The 13141-nt window shown below is 46.4% G+C and overlaps 1 protein-coding gene across 1 annotated transcript; it reads right to left on the minus strand.

Annotated features, from left to right (window-relative positions):
* Nucleotides 1-4426: 4426 nt before the first annotated feature.
* LOC116779977 lies at nucleotides 4427-5929 on the minus strand. The gene has a single exon (XM_032674480.1). It carries the CDS (start codon nucleotides 5927-5929, stop codon nucleotides 4427-4429), a length of 1503 nt encoding a protein of 500 aa, XP_032530371.1.
* Nucleotides 5930-13141: the final 7212 nt, after the last annotated feature.

Raw genomic sequence — 13141 nt, forward strand, 5'->3', positions numbered from 1 at the left:
GTAGGTATGTTAACATTTTGGGTGCTGTCATAACCTTTCTGGGGAGGAGAAAAATGCATAGGGGAGAGAAAGACAGGGTAAGAGTAAGGGAGAGCAAGAAAAAAAAAGAAGATGAGATAATCACCGCCCACTGGATCCAGCGATGTCTTGGTCCGCAGGTGGTGGGGGGAGAAGGAAAAGCAAAAACCCCGCCAAAACCCCAAAGTCACCAGTCAAAATCCATATCCTTTGCACCTCCCCTAGGGCGGGGAATTGTTTTCATAGGTTGGTGTCCCCCTTTTTGGCGCGGAGTTAACTCGGCTCTTCCCGCCTTGGCTCTTCCCGCCTTTTCGGGGCTTGCTGCACTGGAGGAGGGGGGGGGGATGGGCCCAGTTGCCCATCAGAAAGTCAAAAGCCTGCAGAAGTCTCTTAGAATGCATAAATCATTAACTGTTTCAGTCTCTGACACCACCCCGTGATTTATGCATTCAATGATTTTTTTTTTCTTCTCTGTGAATCTTCTTTGTGGGCGGTGCTTCTCGTATAGTGGACAGGAAGACAGAAGAGTAAAGGAAAGGAAGAGATAGCCCCAAAGCACCACAATTCTCCTCTCTCAAAAAAAAACTTTATAATAAAATAGTAAACTAATTTGTATTAGCTACTCTCTCTCCACTCCGTGAGTAATCAGGGTGAGTAATGGGCTACAATCAAATTTCTTAACATTAATAAGGTTACAAACATATACACATACTTGAAATTATACATCAAAAACATTGAGTTACTTGGGAGCTGGTAAAAGGCTTTCTTATGTTCTCTTGGGCTTAAATTTAGTTCTATTTGTTAAATTTAACCAAATATGAAATTCATGCCTCTCAAGGTAGAAGGCTAATGTATATAATACATATTTGTATGATTTCAAATATGCATGAATACTTGTACTAACTCCCAGGTTATATTTGGTTGAGTTTAGATATTTAAAAAGGACAAATAAACTTGGCAAAAATTAAACTAACAATACATCTCAGAAAACTACACAAACAAGTTAAACAATCCTTAATACAAGTAATTTTGGGATTAGGGGAACACAAACACAATGTTTGTGGTAGGTTCAAAACTATTAGGATCATAACATTTTTAAGATAAAACTCATGCAGACAACCAATGTGGTACAGAAAAACCCAAAAAACCAGTATAACTCTTCAGTTCTGTTGTCACTTCATGTTGTCGCAGGATAATGAGAACTAATGATAGCAGCAGTAGAAGGCTTTATCGGTATCATGTGGTGTGATCTCTTCTGCTGGTAGGTTTCTGCAAAAGGAACAAATCTGGCCCATTGCGGACCGATTGTTAAAAAGAAGGAACAATCCATCGAGTGTTTATTCGATGGTCCTTCTCATGAGCATCTGTGGCTACCCATGTATGAGGGTTAACCGGGGTTTTTAGAGTGAGTGGCACCTGTCCCACAGAGGGTAGATTTACTAATACAGGTTGGCCTGGATAATGGAGTGGTTTTACAGGATCTTTACTTTTGTTTTCCCTCAGTACAATAGTGGGAGGTTCGGGGCAGAATGCTGTAATTCGAGGGCAACCATTTATTCCCCATCGGCTATTGATTTTGGTTACTGCATCAGAAACTCTGGAGGCCCATTCAGGGTTATGAGGTTTTATGGCTCGCTTTAGGAGCCCATTGGTACGTTCCACAATACCATTTGCTTGTGGATAATATGGAGTGTGGAAGATCCATTGAATTCCCTCTTCTCGGGCCCATTCTTGTACCACCCCGGCAGTGAAATGGCTCCCATTGTCTGATTGGATAGACTTTGGTTTGGGTAGATAACTGAACCAGAGTTTTAGAGTTTTCACAGTATTCTCTCCTGTGGCTCGTCGCACAGCTTCAGCCAAGGTTAGTCCTGATATTATCTCTACCCCAACCAGGATGTATTGTTTTCCATAAGAAATTCTGAAAGGACCGATGTAGTCTACCTGCCAGGTATCCCACAATCCCTTGTTATCCCTCAGGTGCAGGGGTGGATCTTTCAGTGGATCATGATCTTTCAACCTGGTGCGGCATAGACTACAGGCAGAGATCACTGTGTTGCACAGTTCCCTGGTAACTGGCCACCCTCTACTGATTGCTTCTTTAAACAGATCTCTGTTTCCTGAGTGATCTCTTTTTACATGTAACCATTCTAACAGACGCTCCCAATTTTGTCCCTCTCCCTCTATTGTTATCTTAGCTAACCGTGTCAGTGAGTCTACTTGATTGTTTAACAGATGAGCGGGGTTGTTATCTGTTTGGTGTGCAGCAACCCATCCTACAAGGAATGTTTTTTGTCTAGCAATGTTTAGAATCTCTTTCCATTTTTCTTGTTGCCACACTGATACTTGATTCACTTCCCATTGATTTTGTTCCCAAAAAGGGAGCCACTCTGTACATCCTTTGAATACTGCATAGGAATCTGTGTAAATGTATGTGTCTCCTTCAGTGTCTGCTTCTCTGGTAAATACACTCCATACTGCTACTAACTCCCCGACCTGAGCACTCCCTTCTCCTTCTGTCACTACCCTGTTCCCTGAATCAACATGTAGGGCCACAGCTCGATATTTCCACACTTTTCCTTCTCGTCTGGCAGAAGCATCTGTAAACCAAACATTTTTAAGTGAGGTTCAAAAGCGGGAGCAGGTTTTATACAGGAAGGAGGAGGGTTTGAATCAGGTAGCTTACAAGATTGTTCTTGTATTTGGAGTATTTTTGGAGCTCCTTCAGTTATTTGACGAGAGTGATAGTAATGATCAATTTGTGCATACCATCTCCGGACTGTTTCTCTCTGAGCTACCCCTGCAGGAGGGGGGGTTCCAGATATCACTGGCTTTAAAACCTTAAAAGGCCCTCGCAGGATGATTGATTGGTGTCGAATTGTCTTCTCTGCTTCCTGCAGGGCTAAACAGACCACAAACAGGCCTTTTTCCCAAGCAGAGTATCGTTTTTCAGCATCTTTTAGGCTGCGAGAATGAAAACCAATGGGGCGAGTGGGACCTTCAGGTCCCCGCTGCCACATATGTATGGACAGACTGTGGATTGCAAATCCCCATTCAACTTGGAGTGGATCTGTGGGATGTATGGGCCCCAGAGTTTGGTATACACTAGCTTCAAAGATTAGTAATTTTAGGGCTTCTTCATGCATGGGGGTCCACTCCCATGTTGCTTTTTTTCGTGTCAGGTCATACAGGGGACGAGCGATAATGGAGAAATCTGGCACATGTTTTCTCCAAAAAGCCAGCAAACCCAAAACATGCTGGAGCTCTCTTTTACTCTCTGGCATCTTTACTTGCTCTAGGGTGTTTAAGGTTTCAGGAGGGATGCACACTGCTCCTCCTTTCCACCATATACCTAGGAATTTTACTTCAGAGGAGGCAAGCTGTACCTTTTCTGTGGGAATTTGGAGCCCCAGACTTTCTAGGTGAGTGATAATATTTTTCTGGGTTTGGCTCACTGGTATGACATCAGAGCCACCAATTAATATATCATCAATATACTGATATACTTTAGTTCCCTCTTCAGGAGTAATTTGAGCCAGCTCCTGTGCGAGTGCATGATGGGCCAGGGTAGGGGAGTGTCGGTATCCCTGAGGTAGACGAGTAAAGGTATATTGGTTACCCTCCCAGGTAAAAGCAAAACGATCTCGGTCTGCCTCCTGTAAGGGAACCATAAAAAACATATCTTTGACATCAATAGTTGCAAGAACTGGATGGGCCTGCTCCTGAATTGTAGCAATCAGCTCAGCTATGTTAGGTACTGCAGCTGTCAGGGGGCCACTGTTAGAGTTGAGACGTCGATAATCTACTGTAAGCCTCCAATTTCCATTAGGTTTGCGAACAGGCCATATCGGCGAATTGTATGGTGAGTGTGTAGGGACAACCACTCCTTGCTCTTGCAGTTCTGCAATTACTGGAGCAATTCCCTCACGTGCCCCTAAAGGAAGTGGGTAGGGTTTTACATTTGTTATTTTGGAAGGAGGCAGACTTGGAGCGGTTTGTAACAGACGGACAGAGAGGGATGGGAGACCAAACACCCATTCTCTCCCTTTGGCATCTGTCCAGGCCCTCCCTTTTAAAAGATCTAACCCCAGGATGTTAGCTGGTAGTGGCCCCACAATCATGATAGTTTCTGTGGCTGTCTCATCTCCCGGTAACCAGCATTTTACTCGAGCAGTGTATTGGGGTTGGGATTTGCCAAAGGCATCAGTTACCCATATTTTTTTTTTGTCTGGCTTAATGCCACACTGGGTAGCAGCTTCAGTTTGGAGTGCTGAGACCTGTGCACCCGTGTCCACCACAAATGTAACCAAAGATTTAAAAGGGCCGAGAGGAAAAGTGATCACCATATCTCCCTGGTTGTTTTCTGTGAGCCTTCTCATGTAAACTCACTGACCGCACCCCGGCTCACTTACTGGGAGCGGTGTGTCCCGTTTCCCAACTCGGGATTGGTTAAATTGATTTCTGGTGGGGCTGAGGGAACCATAGTGTTGGATTCCTGGGGAGGGTTGCCCCCAGGGGGTGATTCATGCTTTTTGATCTTATCCCACTGCTTTATCAAGTGTTCCAAATTAGCTGTGGGTAATTTATCCATCACTTCTCGAGGAATTCCTTTCTCGATACCCTCCACCCACAAACTGTACCTTGTTCGCTCACCAGGTGTCGCATTTTGCTGACGACTACCTGGCAAAGGTGGTTTTCGGATCTCTCCTACCCTTCTGATATCTGTTTTTTGCTTAACACTACTTGTATCAGAGACCCCCAACTGTCGACCAGTAGTTACCAATTCTTGGGCTACCTCTAACCAGGTCATCCCCAGTGGAGCACCCCTTCTTCTGGGCCTGGGGGTTGTCATTATGCGCTCTTGTAGTTGTTTAGCATGAGTTTTTAGTGCATCAGGCAGACCTCTTATCAGGGCGGGAAATCTTTGTGGATCCGCTTCGAGTTCCATAGGGGAATGCCGCTGCGAGTCCAACAATCTTGTATGGATTAATTGGAGGCATGCAGCTTTTTGTACGCTTTCGACAATGTGGCCAATTGTGGGGGTTTTAATTGTGTGAGGATCTCCCCTTTCGATAGGATCTAACCCGCCTGCCCAGTAGGCAGCTCTCTGGGTCAGCGGCCACGGTGCTCGGTTATCATTTGTGGTCAGGAAGACCCCTGGGCCCCAAAATCCTCTGGCCTCATCTTCACTTAACAAAATCCGATCCCCTCCTGTAAGGGATACTCTCCACACATATTCAGTCTCTGATTCACTGGCCTTACGACTGTATTTTTCCTGAATTTTGGCCAGTGCTTCCCCCGTGTACGGGGTAATTCGTGTGGTAGTTTGCCGATCTGCCCCCTGGCCAGTGGTTTCGGTTTTAATGAGGGGACGCATATGTATTACCTCGTCCTCTGGGTAACTTTGCTTCAACTCTTCTAATTCCCCAGAGGGGTACAGGGATTTGTTAACATCTACCGGTTTAAGGTATTTTGAATTAATATCCCGCAATTCACAATTTTTCATTTCCAGTATCTTTTTAAGCCTTTCATTTTGTTCCTCCTCATCTTGTAGGGCTGACCGAAGCAATGAGTTAATCTCTCTCTCTCTTTGGAGTGCCTGACGCTCAGCAGTTAACTGCAGGCGTTCTTTTCCTAATTGCTCCTGTAATGCCTTCATTGACTCTTGAAGAGATCTTATCACCTCACCGGTAGATTTTTGAATAGCCTCTTTTTCTAGCTGGTCCTGCAAAGTTCTCATTGACTCTTGGAAAGATTTTATCACTTCACTTACGGATTTCTGAATAGCTGATTTTTGCTTTTGCACTGCTCTAAGGAACACGCCTAAGACAGCACCCACAAAAACCAGTTCTAAACCAAGGATAACTATCAGGAGGGAATAATCCCCATATAGCTCAACCTGGGGTGTCATCCCCTTTGCCTCAGTCATTAACCCAGCTTAGGTTAATGTCTTTCTCCTCCTTAACCCTCTGAGGGCTGGTTTGACTCTCTCCTGGAAAACCTTTCAACAGGTCCAGGTACCAGAGAACCTTTCAACAGGTCCAGGCCACACCAGGAAACCTTTCAACAGGTCTGATGTGCCCGGGTCACACCGAGAGGAGAAAAATTCTCACTATAATTTTACAGCGAAGGGATAGTCACCATTTGACTCGCCCTCGGCATCACTTTTAGAATACACCGATTACTCCACCACATCCAAAGGACCCTGCTCGCTGCGCCAAAGAAATGTTACGACCCGCCCCAGGAAAAGAAGGGGGAGGGGGTAACCCAGGTTTTATCAATAATTCCTTTGGGGTGGATTAAAGCGAAGCGACACTAAATAATCGGTGTCTGAAAACATATATTGACAAGATTTATTTTAACAATTCCGCATCAGTAGGTATGTTAACATTTTGGGTGCTGTCATAACCTTTCTGGGGAGGAGAAAAATGCATAGGGGAGAGAAAGACAGGGTAAGAGTAAGGGAGAGCAAGAAAAAAAAAGAAGATGAGATAATCACCGCCCACTGGATCCAGCGATGTCTTGGTCCGCAGGTGGTGGGGGGAGAAGGAAAAGCAAAAACCCCGCCAAAACCCCAAAGTCACCAGTCAAAATCCATATCCTTTGCACCTCCCCTAGGGCGGGGAATTGTTTTCATAGGTTGGTGTCCCCCTTTTTGGCGCGGAGTTAACTCGGCTCTTCCCGCCTTGGCTCTTCCCGCCTTTTCGGGGCTTGCTGCACTGGAGGAGGGGGGGGGGATGGGCCCAGTTGCCCATCAGAAAGTCAAAAGCCTGCAGAAGTCTCTTAGAATGCATAAATCATTAACTGTTTCAGTCTCTGACAGATACTTAGGCAAGTTTGCAGATGTCACAAAACTGGGAGGAGTTGTTGACTCCCTCAAAGGCAGAGAGGCCCTGCGGGGAGACCTCAGCAAATTAGAGGACTGGGCAATCACCAACCATATGAAGTTCAACAAGGGGAAGTGCTGGATTCTGCACCTGGGATGGGCCAACACCAGATGTACTTACAGACTGGGGAATGAGATGCTGGGAAGCAGTGCCGTGGAAAGGGACCTGGGGGTCCTGGTTGACAGCAAGTTGAATATGAGTCAGCAGTGGGCCCTGGCAGCCAGGAGGGCCAACCATGTCCTGGGGTGCATCAGGCAAAGCATCACCAGCCAGTTCAGAGAGGTCATTGTCCCTTTCTACTCTGCACTGGTGCAGCCTCACCTTGAACACTGTGTGCAGTTTTGGTCACTGCAATATAAGAAAGATATTAAGCTATTAGAGAGTGTCCAAAGGAGGGCAACAAAGATGGTGAAGGGCCTTGAGGGGAAGTCATATGAGGAGCAGCTGAGGCCACTTGGTCTGTTCAGCCTGGAGGAGACTGAAAGGAGACCTCATTGCAGTCTACAACTTTCTCGTGAGAGGAAGAGGATGGGTAGACACTGATCTCTTCTCTGTGGTGACCAGTGACAGAACCCAAAGGGAATGGCCTGAAGTTGTGACAGGGAAGGCTTAGGTTAGATATTAGGAAAATGGTTCTTCACTCAGAAGGTGGTTGGGTGCTGGAACAGGCTCCTTAGGGAAGTGGTCACAGCACCAAGCCTGACAGAGTTCAGGAAGCATTTGGAGGATACTCTCAGGCACATGGTGTGACTCTCGGGGATGGTCCTGTGCAGGGCCAGGAGTTGGACTCAGGGATCCTTGTGGATCCCTTCCAACTCAGCGTATTCTGTGATTCTGTGGTCAGCCTCACCTTGATTCCTGTGAAGGTAATGGAGCAACTAATCCTGGAAATCATTTCCAGGCACATCAAGGACAAGAAAATAATCAGGAGTAGCCAGCATGGTTTCATCAAGGGGAAGTCACGATTAACCAACCTGATAACCTTCTATGATGAAATGCCAGTGTAATAGGTTGCCCTGACTGGCTTCTAGGTGCCCACAAAGTCACTCTGTCACTCCTTGACTTCAACTGGACAGGGGAAGAAAACATGACGAAAAGCTCATATTTCAAGATAAGGACAGGGAGATCACTCAGCAATTACCATCATGGGCAAAACATACTCAACTTGGAGAAATTAATTAAATTTATTGCCTATTAAACAGACAATATGGTAATGAGAAATAAGAACAAATCTAAAACACATTTCCCCCCCACACCTTCTTCCTGGACTCAGCTTCACTCCCAGCTTCTCTATCTCCTACCCCTGAGCAATGCAGGGGAATGGGAGATGGAGGATGTGGTCAGATCATCATACATTGTCTCTTCCACTCCCTCCTTGTGCTCTTCATCTGGTCCAGTGGGAAGTCCTTCCCATGGGAGACAGTCTTTCAGAAACTTCTCCAATGTGGGTCCTTGCCATGGGCTGCAGTTCTTCATGAACTGCTCCAGCATGGCTCCTTTCCATGGGTTGCAGACCCTCAGGAACAGACTGTTCCATCTTGATTTCCCCATGGGGCCACAGGTCCTTCCAGAACCCAACTCCAGCACTGGCTTTCCACAGGTCCACAGCTTCCTTCAAGGAACATCCACCTGTTCTGGTGTAGGATATTCCATGGGCTGCAGAGGGACAACCTGCATAACCTCTGCCAACACCTGTGCTGTGGCTGCCAATCAAGTGCCACTGCCATCACCACTCCCTGCACTGCTGGAAAAAACCCTCCGTCATTTTGTTTCCTCTTTTTTTCCTAGGTGGCCACGTGGGCAGTGGATTCCCCTCTTTGTGCATAAACCATTTTCTCTGTGTCTTTGTAGTTACGCTATTTCCTTTTAGTGAACTGTTTTTTTTTCATTTATAACCTCCTTGGCTTTTTTGTCCCTCTACAAAAGGGGAGAGGAGTGCTTCTTATTGGAGTTCCGTCTCCTAATATTTGTCTTTAAACCAAGACAACATTTGGTGCCCAACATAGGGCTTTAGAGAAAGAAGAGAAAAAATAACAATTTTGAACAACTTATTTGTCTATTGGGTATAGAACCCCTAGACAGCATGCTGCTCAATCTACTCATGTTGGTGTGGCATCTAACCCTGTATATATATTGGCCTATCTAATTTTATTTTCAGACCAGGAAAAAGAACCAAGATAGCTTTGTTGACGTTCTATTTTGTTACCTCAATTTATAATGTGCCAAACTCAAAGACCATGAGTGTAGGAGTCAGGTTTCAGAATGGGTGCCAAACAGCACCCTGGGAAATGTAGTTACTAAGTACTCCCACGCACATGGGCAGTGAGATGCTCTTGGTGGTTGGTCAAGAGAGTCATGTGTTATTTTGAACCCATAATAAAAGGTGTTGTTTTATTTGAATAAATGGATTTGGCTGTGCACCCCCAAGAAGCTAGTCGGGTTTGTGTAATTTATTTACTTATTATATTAATAAGCAACACATGAGTTTCATTTGGAACGTGTATTCAGGACTGTCTATGTGCCCTGGCCTCAGTTGCTACCTCTGGGGTTTTATTGATAATGGCACCCAGCCCTGGTAAGGGAACGGGGGGGTGTGATTTTTCCCAGCCTTTCACCCCTTTCTCCTTCAGGTCTGCTGCAACTGTTTTTGAAAAGGTTGAATTCCCTCTGGATGCTAGGGATAGCATAATCTTGTTACTATATCTGCCAGGTTTCCTTGATATGGTCTACCTCGTGTTTGGAGACAGGACCAAGATCTCTAGGAAAGGTGTCCAGGGGTGGATTAACTTGAATGTCTTGTAATGGGGGAGGACACAGGTCAGATTTTAGAGAACTTCTCTCCTCCAATGGTCTGGAAGTTCTCCCCTGAACAACTTCAGGACACTGTTAAAGTGATAAGATATGTGAAGGAAAATGCTGTGTCAACTCCAGAGAGGGGCAGCTTACTGCAACATGCTGGGCCCTGACCACTGCCTACCGAATGTTGCTTGGTATGGTACAGCACCTTCAGGGGGAAAGGAAAGGAAACAAAATAATACACAGCATGGCCACTCAGGTTGTAGTTAAGCCAGAAGGGCAACCCAAGTCAGTAGAAGTTGCCCCTGTCCAAAAGAGAAAATACAAGACCAAATCATTTTGCCTGGTGGATGACGATGGGGAGGCTGGACCCTCGCCATTGGTGGACTGAGAGCCAGAAATAACCACCAAATTGCTATCATTCAATAATCTATGCAATCTGAGGAAAGACATCACTTGACAAACAGGTGAGCCCATATTGACCTGTGTGGTGGGTTGATCTTGTCTGGATGCCAGGTGCCCACCCAGCTGCTCTATCACTCCCTTTCAGAGCTGGACAGGGGAGAGAGAGTAAGATGGAAAACAACTCGTGGGTTGAGATAAGGCAGTTTATTAAGGCAAAAGCAAGGCAAAAGCAAAGCAAAAGCTTGTGTGTGCAAAAGCAAAGCAAAAGCTTGTGTGCACAAAAGCTAAGCAAAAAATAACGTTTATTCTCTACTTCCCATCAGCAGTGATGTCCAGCCACTTTCCGGAGAGGCAGGGCTTCAGCACGGGTAATGGTTTCTTAGCAGGCAGTCATTGGAAATAATGAATGCCCCCCTTCCTATTTCTTTCCTTAGCTTTTATATCTGAGCTGACATCATATGGTATGGAATATCCCTTTGGTTTGTTTGGGTCAGCTGGCCTACTCGTGTCCCCTCCCAGAAGGAATGTTACAGTGCTGATGCTGTACTCAGCAGTAGCCAAAACACTGGTCTGTTATCAACACCCTTCTAGCTACCAATGCAAAGCACATCACTGAGAGGGTTGCTATGGGGAAATGAACTCCATCTCAGTCAGACCCAATACAATCTCCACCCCTTACTCCATACCATTTGCGTCATACTCAGATCCCATATAATATATATATATATATTCTGACTATTTCTCATGCTTTCACAGATAGATATTATTTCTTCCCATTTGATGGCTTTCTTCCACCCCTCCAGATCTTGGGCTCCATTCCAGTGGGATGGGTACTCAGGGCAGGAGAAGTAACACAATCAATCATTGGGAGCCAATACTATCCCAGTTCAGGTCATTGTCACTCTCTCCTTGCTCCTTGCAGAATTCGCTCTTCATTGTCCTGCTATTTCACTTCCTGCAACATACAACTTAGAACACAGATTATTTTTCCCCCAAGGTTAAATCTCCTTGAGACATACACCAGGTATCCCCATCTTCCCCCATTACCCACCAGGTACACCCTGGTCCCTGAGCAAAGACAATCCCACGGATGGGTTTACCTTTTCTCATGGGTGGAGAAACATACACTGACTTCCCCAGCCACTTCTCCATGTGTAGTACTGGGACTTTATCCCCTCCCACAGTGTGTAGGGGTTTTGTTTGGGCAGGACCAGGACGATTGGCAGATCCCCTAGTGTTGACCAGCCAAGTGGCTTCAGCTAAATTTGCCTCCCAATGCTTCCATGTTCCATTACCTAATGCTCTTAACATAGTTTTCAACAGTTCATTATACCTCTCAATCTTCCCAGAGGCTTATGGGTGATAAGGGATGTGATAGATCCACTTGATGCCATGTTTCTTTTCCCAAGAGCTTATAAGATTATTCTGAAAGTGAGTCCCATTATCTTATTCAATTCTCTCTGGGATCACATGTTGCCACAGAATGTGCCCCTCAAGACCTAAGATGGTGTTTCGAGCAGTGGTCTGGTTTACAGGATATGTTTCTGGCCAACCAGTCATTGTTTCCACCATGGTGATTATGTAGCTCTTGCCCTGGCCTGTTCGTGGCAGTGGTCCAATGTAGTCAATTTGCCAGGCCTCACCATATTGGAAATCCAGTGTCACGGGTTTAACCTGTGGCTGGGTTTTAGTAGCAGGAGGGTGACTTCTGTTAGAAGCTACTAGACGCTTTCACTGTCCTATGAAAAGCCAATGACAGCCAGCTCCAGGAGGGATTTCCTGCTACTGGCCAAGGCTGAGCCAATGAGGTGTGCTTCTGTGATAACATATTTAAGAACAGGGGAAAAGAAGGTTGTTGCACAGAAGAAATTCCAGTCTGGGAGAACAAGCAGTCACCAAGGTCGGTGCAGCCAGAGGGGGGGGGAAGGTGGGGGGACCTTCCCCCCTCTCCCTGAGAAGCAGGGCAAAGACTTAGAGCTGAAGCCCCTGCAGCCCATGAAGAAACATTGGGGTGCAGAAACCCTCCTGCAGCCTATGGAGGAGTCCATACTGGAGCAGGTGGATGCATGAAGGAATCTCTGACCCCCTGTGGGAGGCCCAAAATGGAGCGAAGTCCTGCTGGAGACCTGTGGCCCGTAGAGAGGGAAGCCCATGCTGAAGCAAGTTTTTCCCGGGTAGGACTTGTGGCCCCGGTGGGAGACCCACATCGGTACAGCTCAACCCATGAAGGACTGCACCCCCTTGGGGAAGTCGTCCACGGGGCAACAGACTGGAAAGAACTGTTGCCCGAGGGGTGGATAGACTCACACTGGAGAGGTTCATCAAGGACTGTCTCCTGTGGGAGGGACCCCACAGAAGCAGGGGAAGGACTCAGTTGCAGAGACACACACCCCCCCCCCGTAGCCTGTGGTGAAGACCATAGTAACGCAGGTGTCCCCCTGTAAACTATGGAGGACCTTCAGACTGCAAAGAGCCAACTGCAAAAAGCTGCTGCCCAAGGGATGGACTCAAACAACAACGAACCCCCCTTTCCCCATCCCCCTGCACTGCTGGGGGAAGGAGGGAAGACCTGAAAAGAAGGAGGGGGAGGGGGAAGGGGAAGGTGTTTTTAAGACTATTTTATTTCTCACTCTTTAGCTCTTATTCTGTTAGTAATAAATTTAAGTTTGATCCTCACTCTGAGTTTGTTTTGCCTGTTAACACTCCCTTCTTTCAATCCTTATCTCTACTCATGAAATTCCTTTGCTGGTTTTTTTTTTTCCTCTCTCCTCTGTCCAGCTGCAGAGGGGAGGAGGGAGGGTAGTGGAGTGGTTTTAATAGGCCCCTGGCATCTGGCCAGGGTCAAAACATGACATCCAGCCACCTCCCTCTATTCCAGGGAGATTTTACTCGCATGGCTCGCTTAATTGCCACACACATTTCACATTCATGAATAACCTGTGTTATGGCCTCCATGGTCAGGTCCACCCCTCGATCACGAGCCCATCTGTATGTCTCATCTCTTCCTAGATGTCCTGATGTTTCATGGGCCCATC

The sequence above is a fragment of the Chiroxiphia lanceolata genome, chromosome W (assembly GCF_009829145.1).
Source record: "Chiroxiphia lanceolata isolate bChiLan1 chromosome W, bChiLan1.pri, whole genome shotgun sequence".
Classification (NCBI taxonomy): Eukaryota; Metazoa; Chordata; class Aves; order Passeriformes; family Pipridae; genus Chiroxiphia; species Chiroxiphia lanceolata.

Bases quoted from the DNA above. Each gene is read 5' to 3' on its own strand.
- LOC116779977 (XM_032674480.1), bottom strand. From the start codon at position 5,929: ATGACACCCCAGGTTGAGCTATATGGGGATTATTCCCTCCTGATAGTT.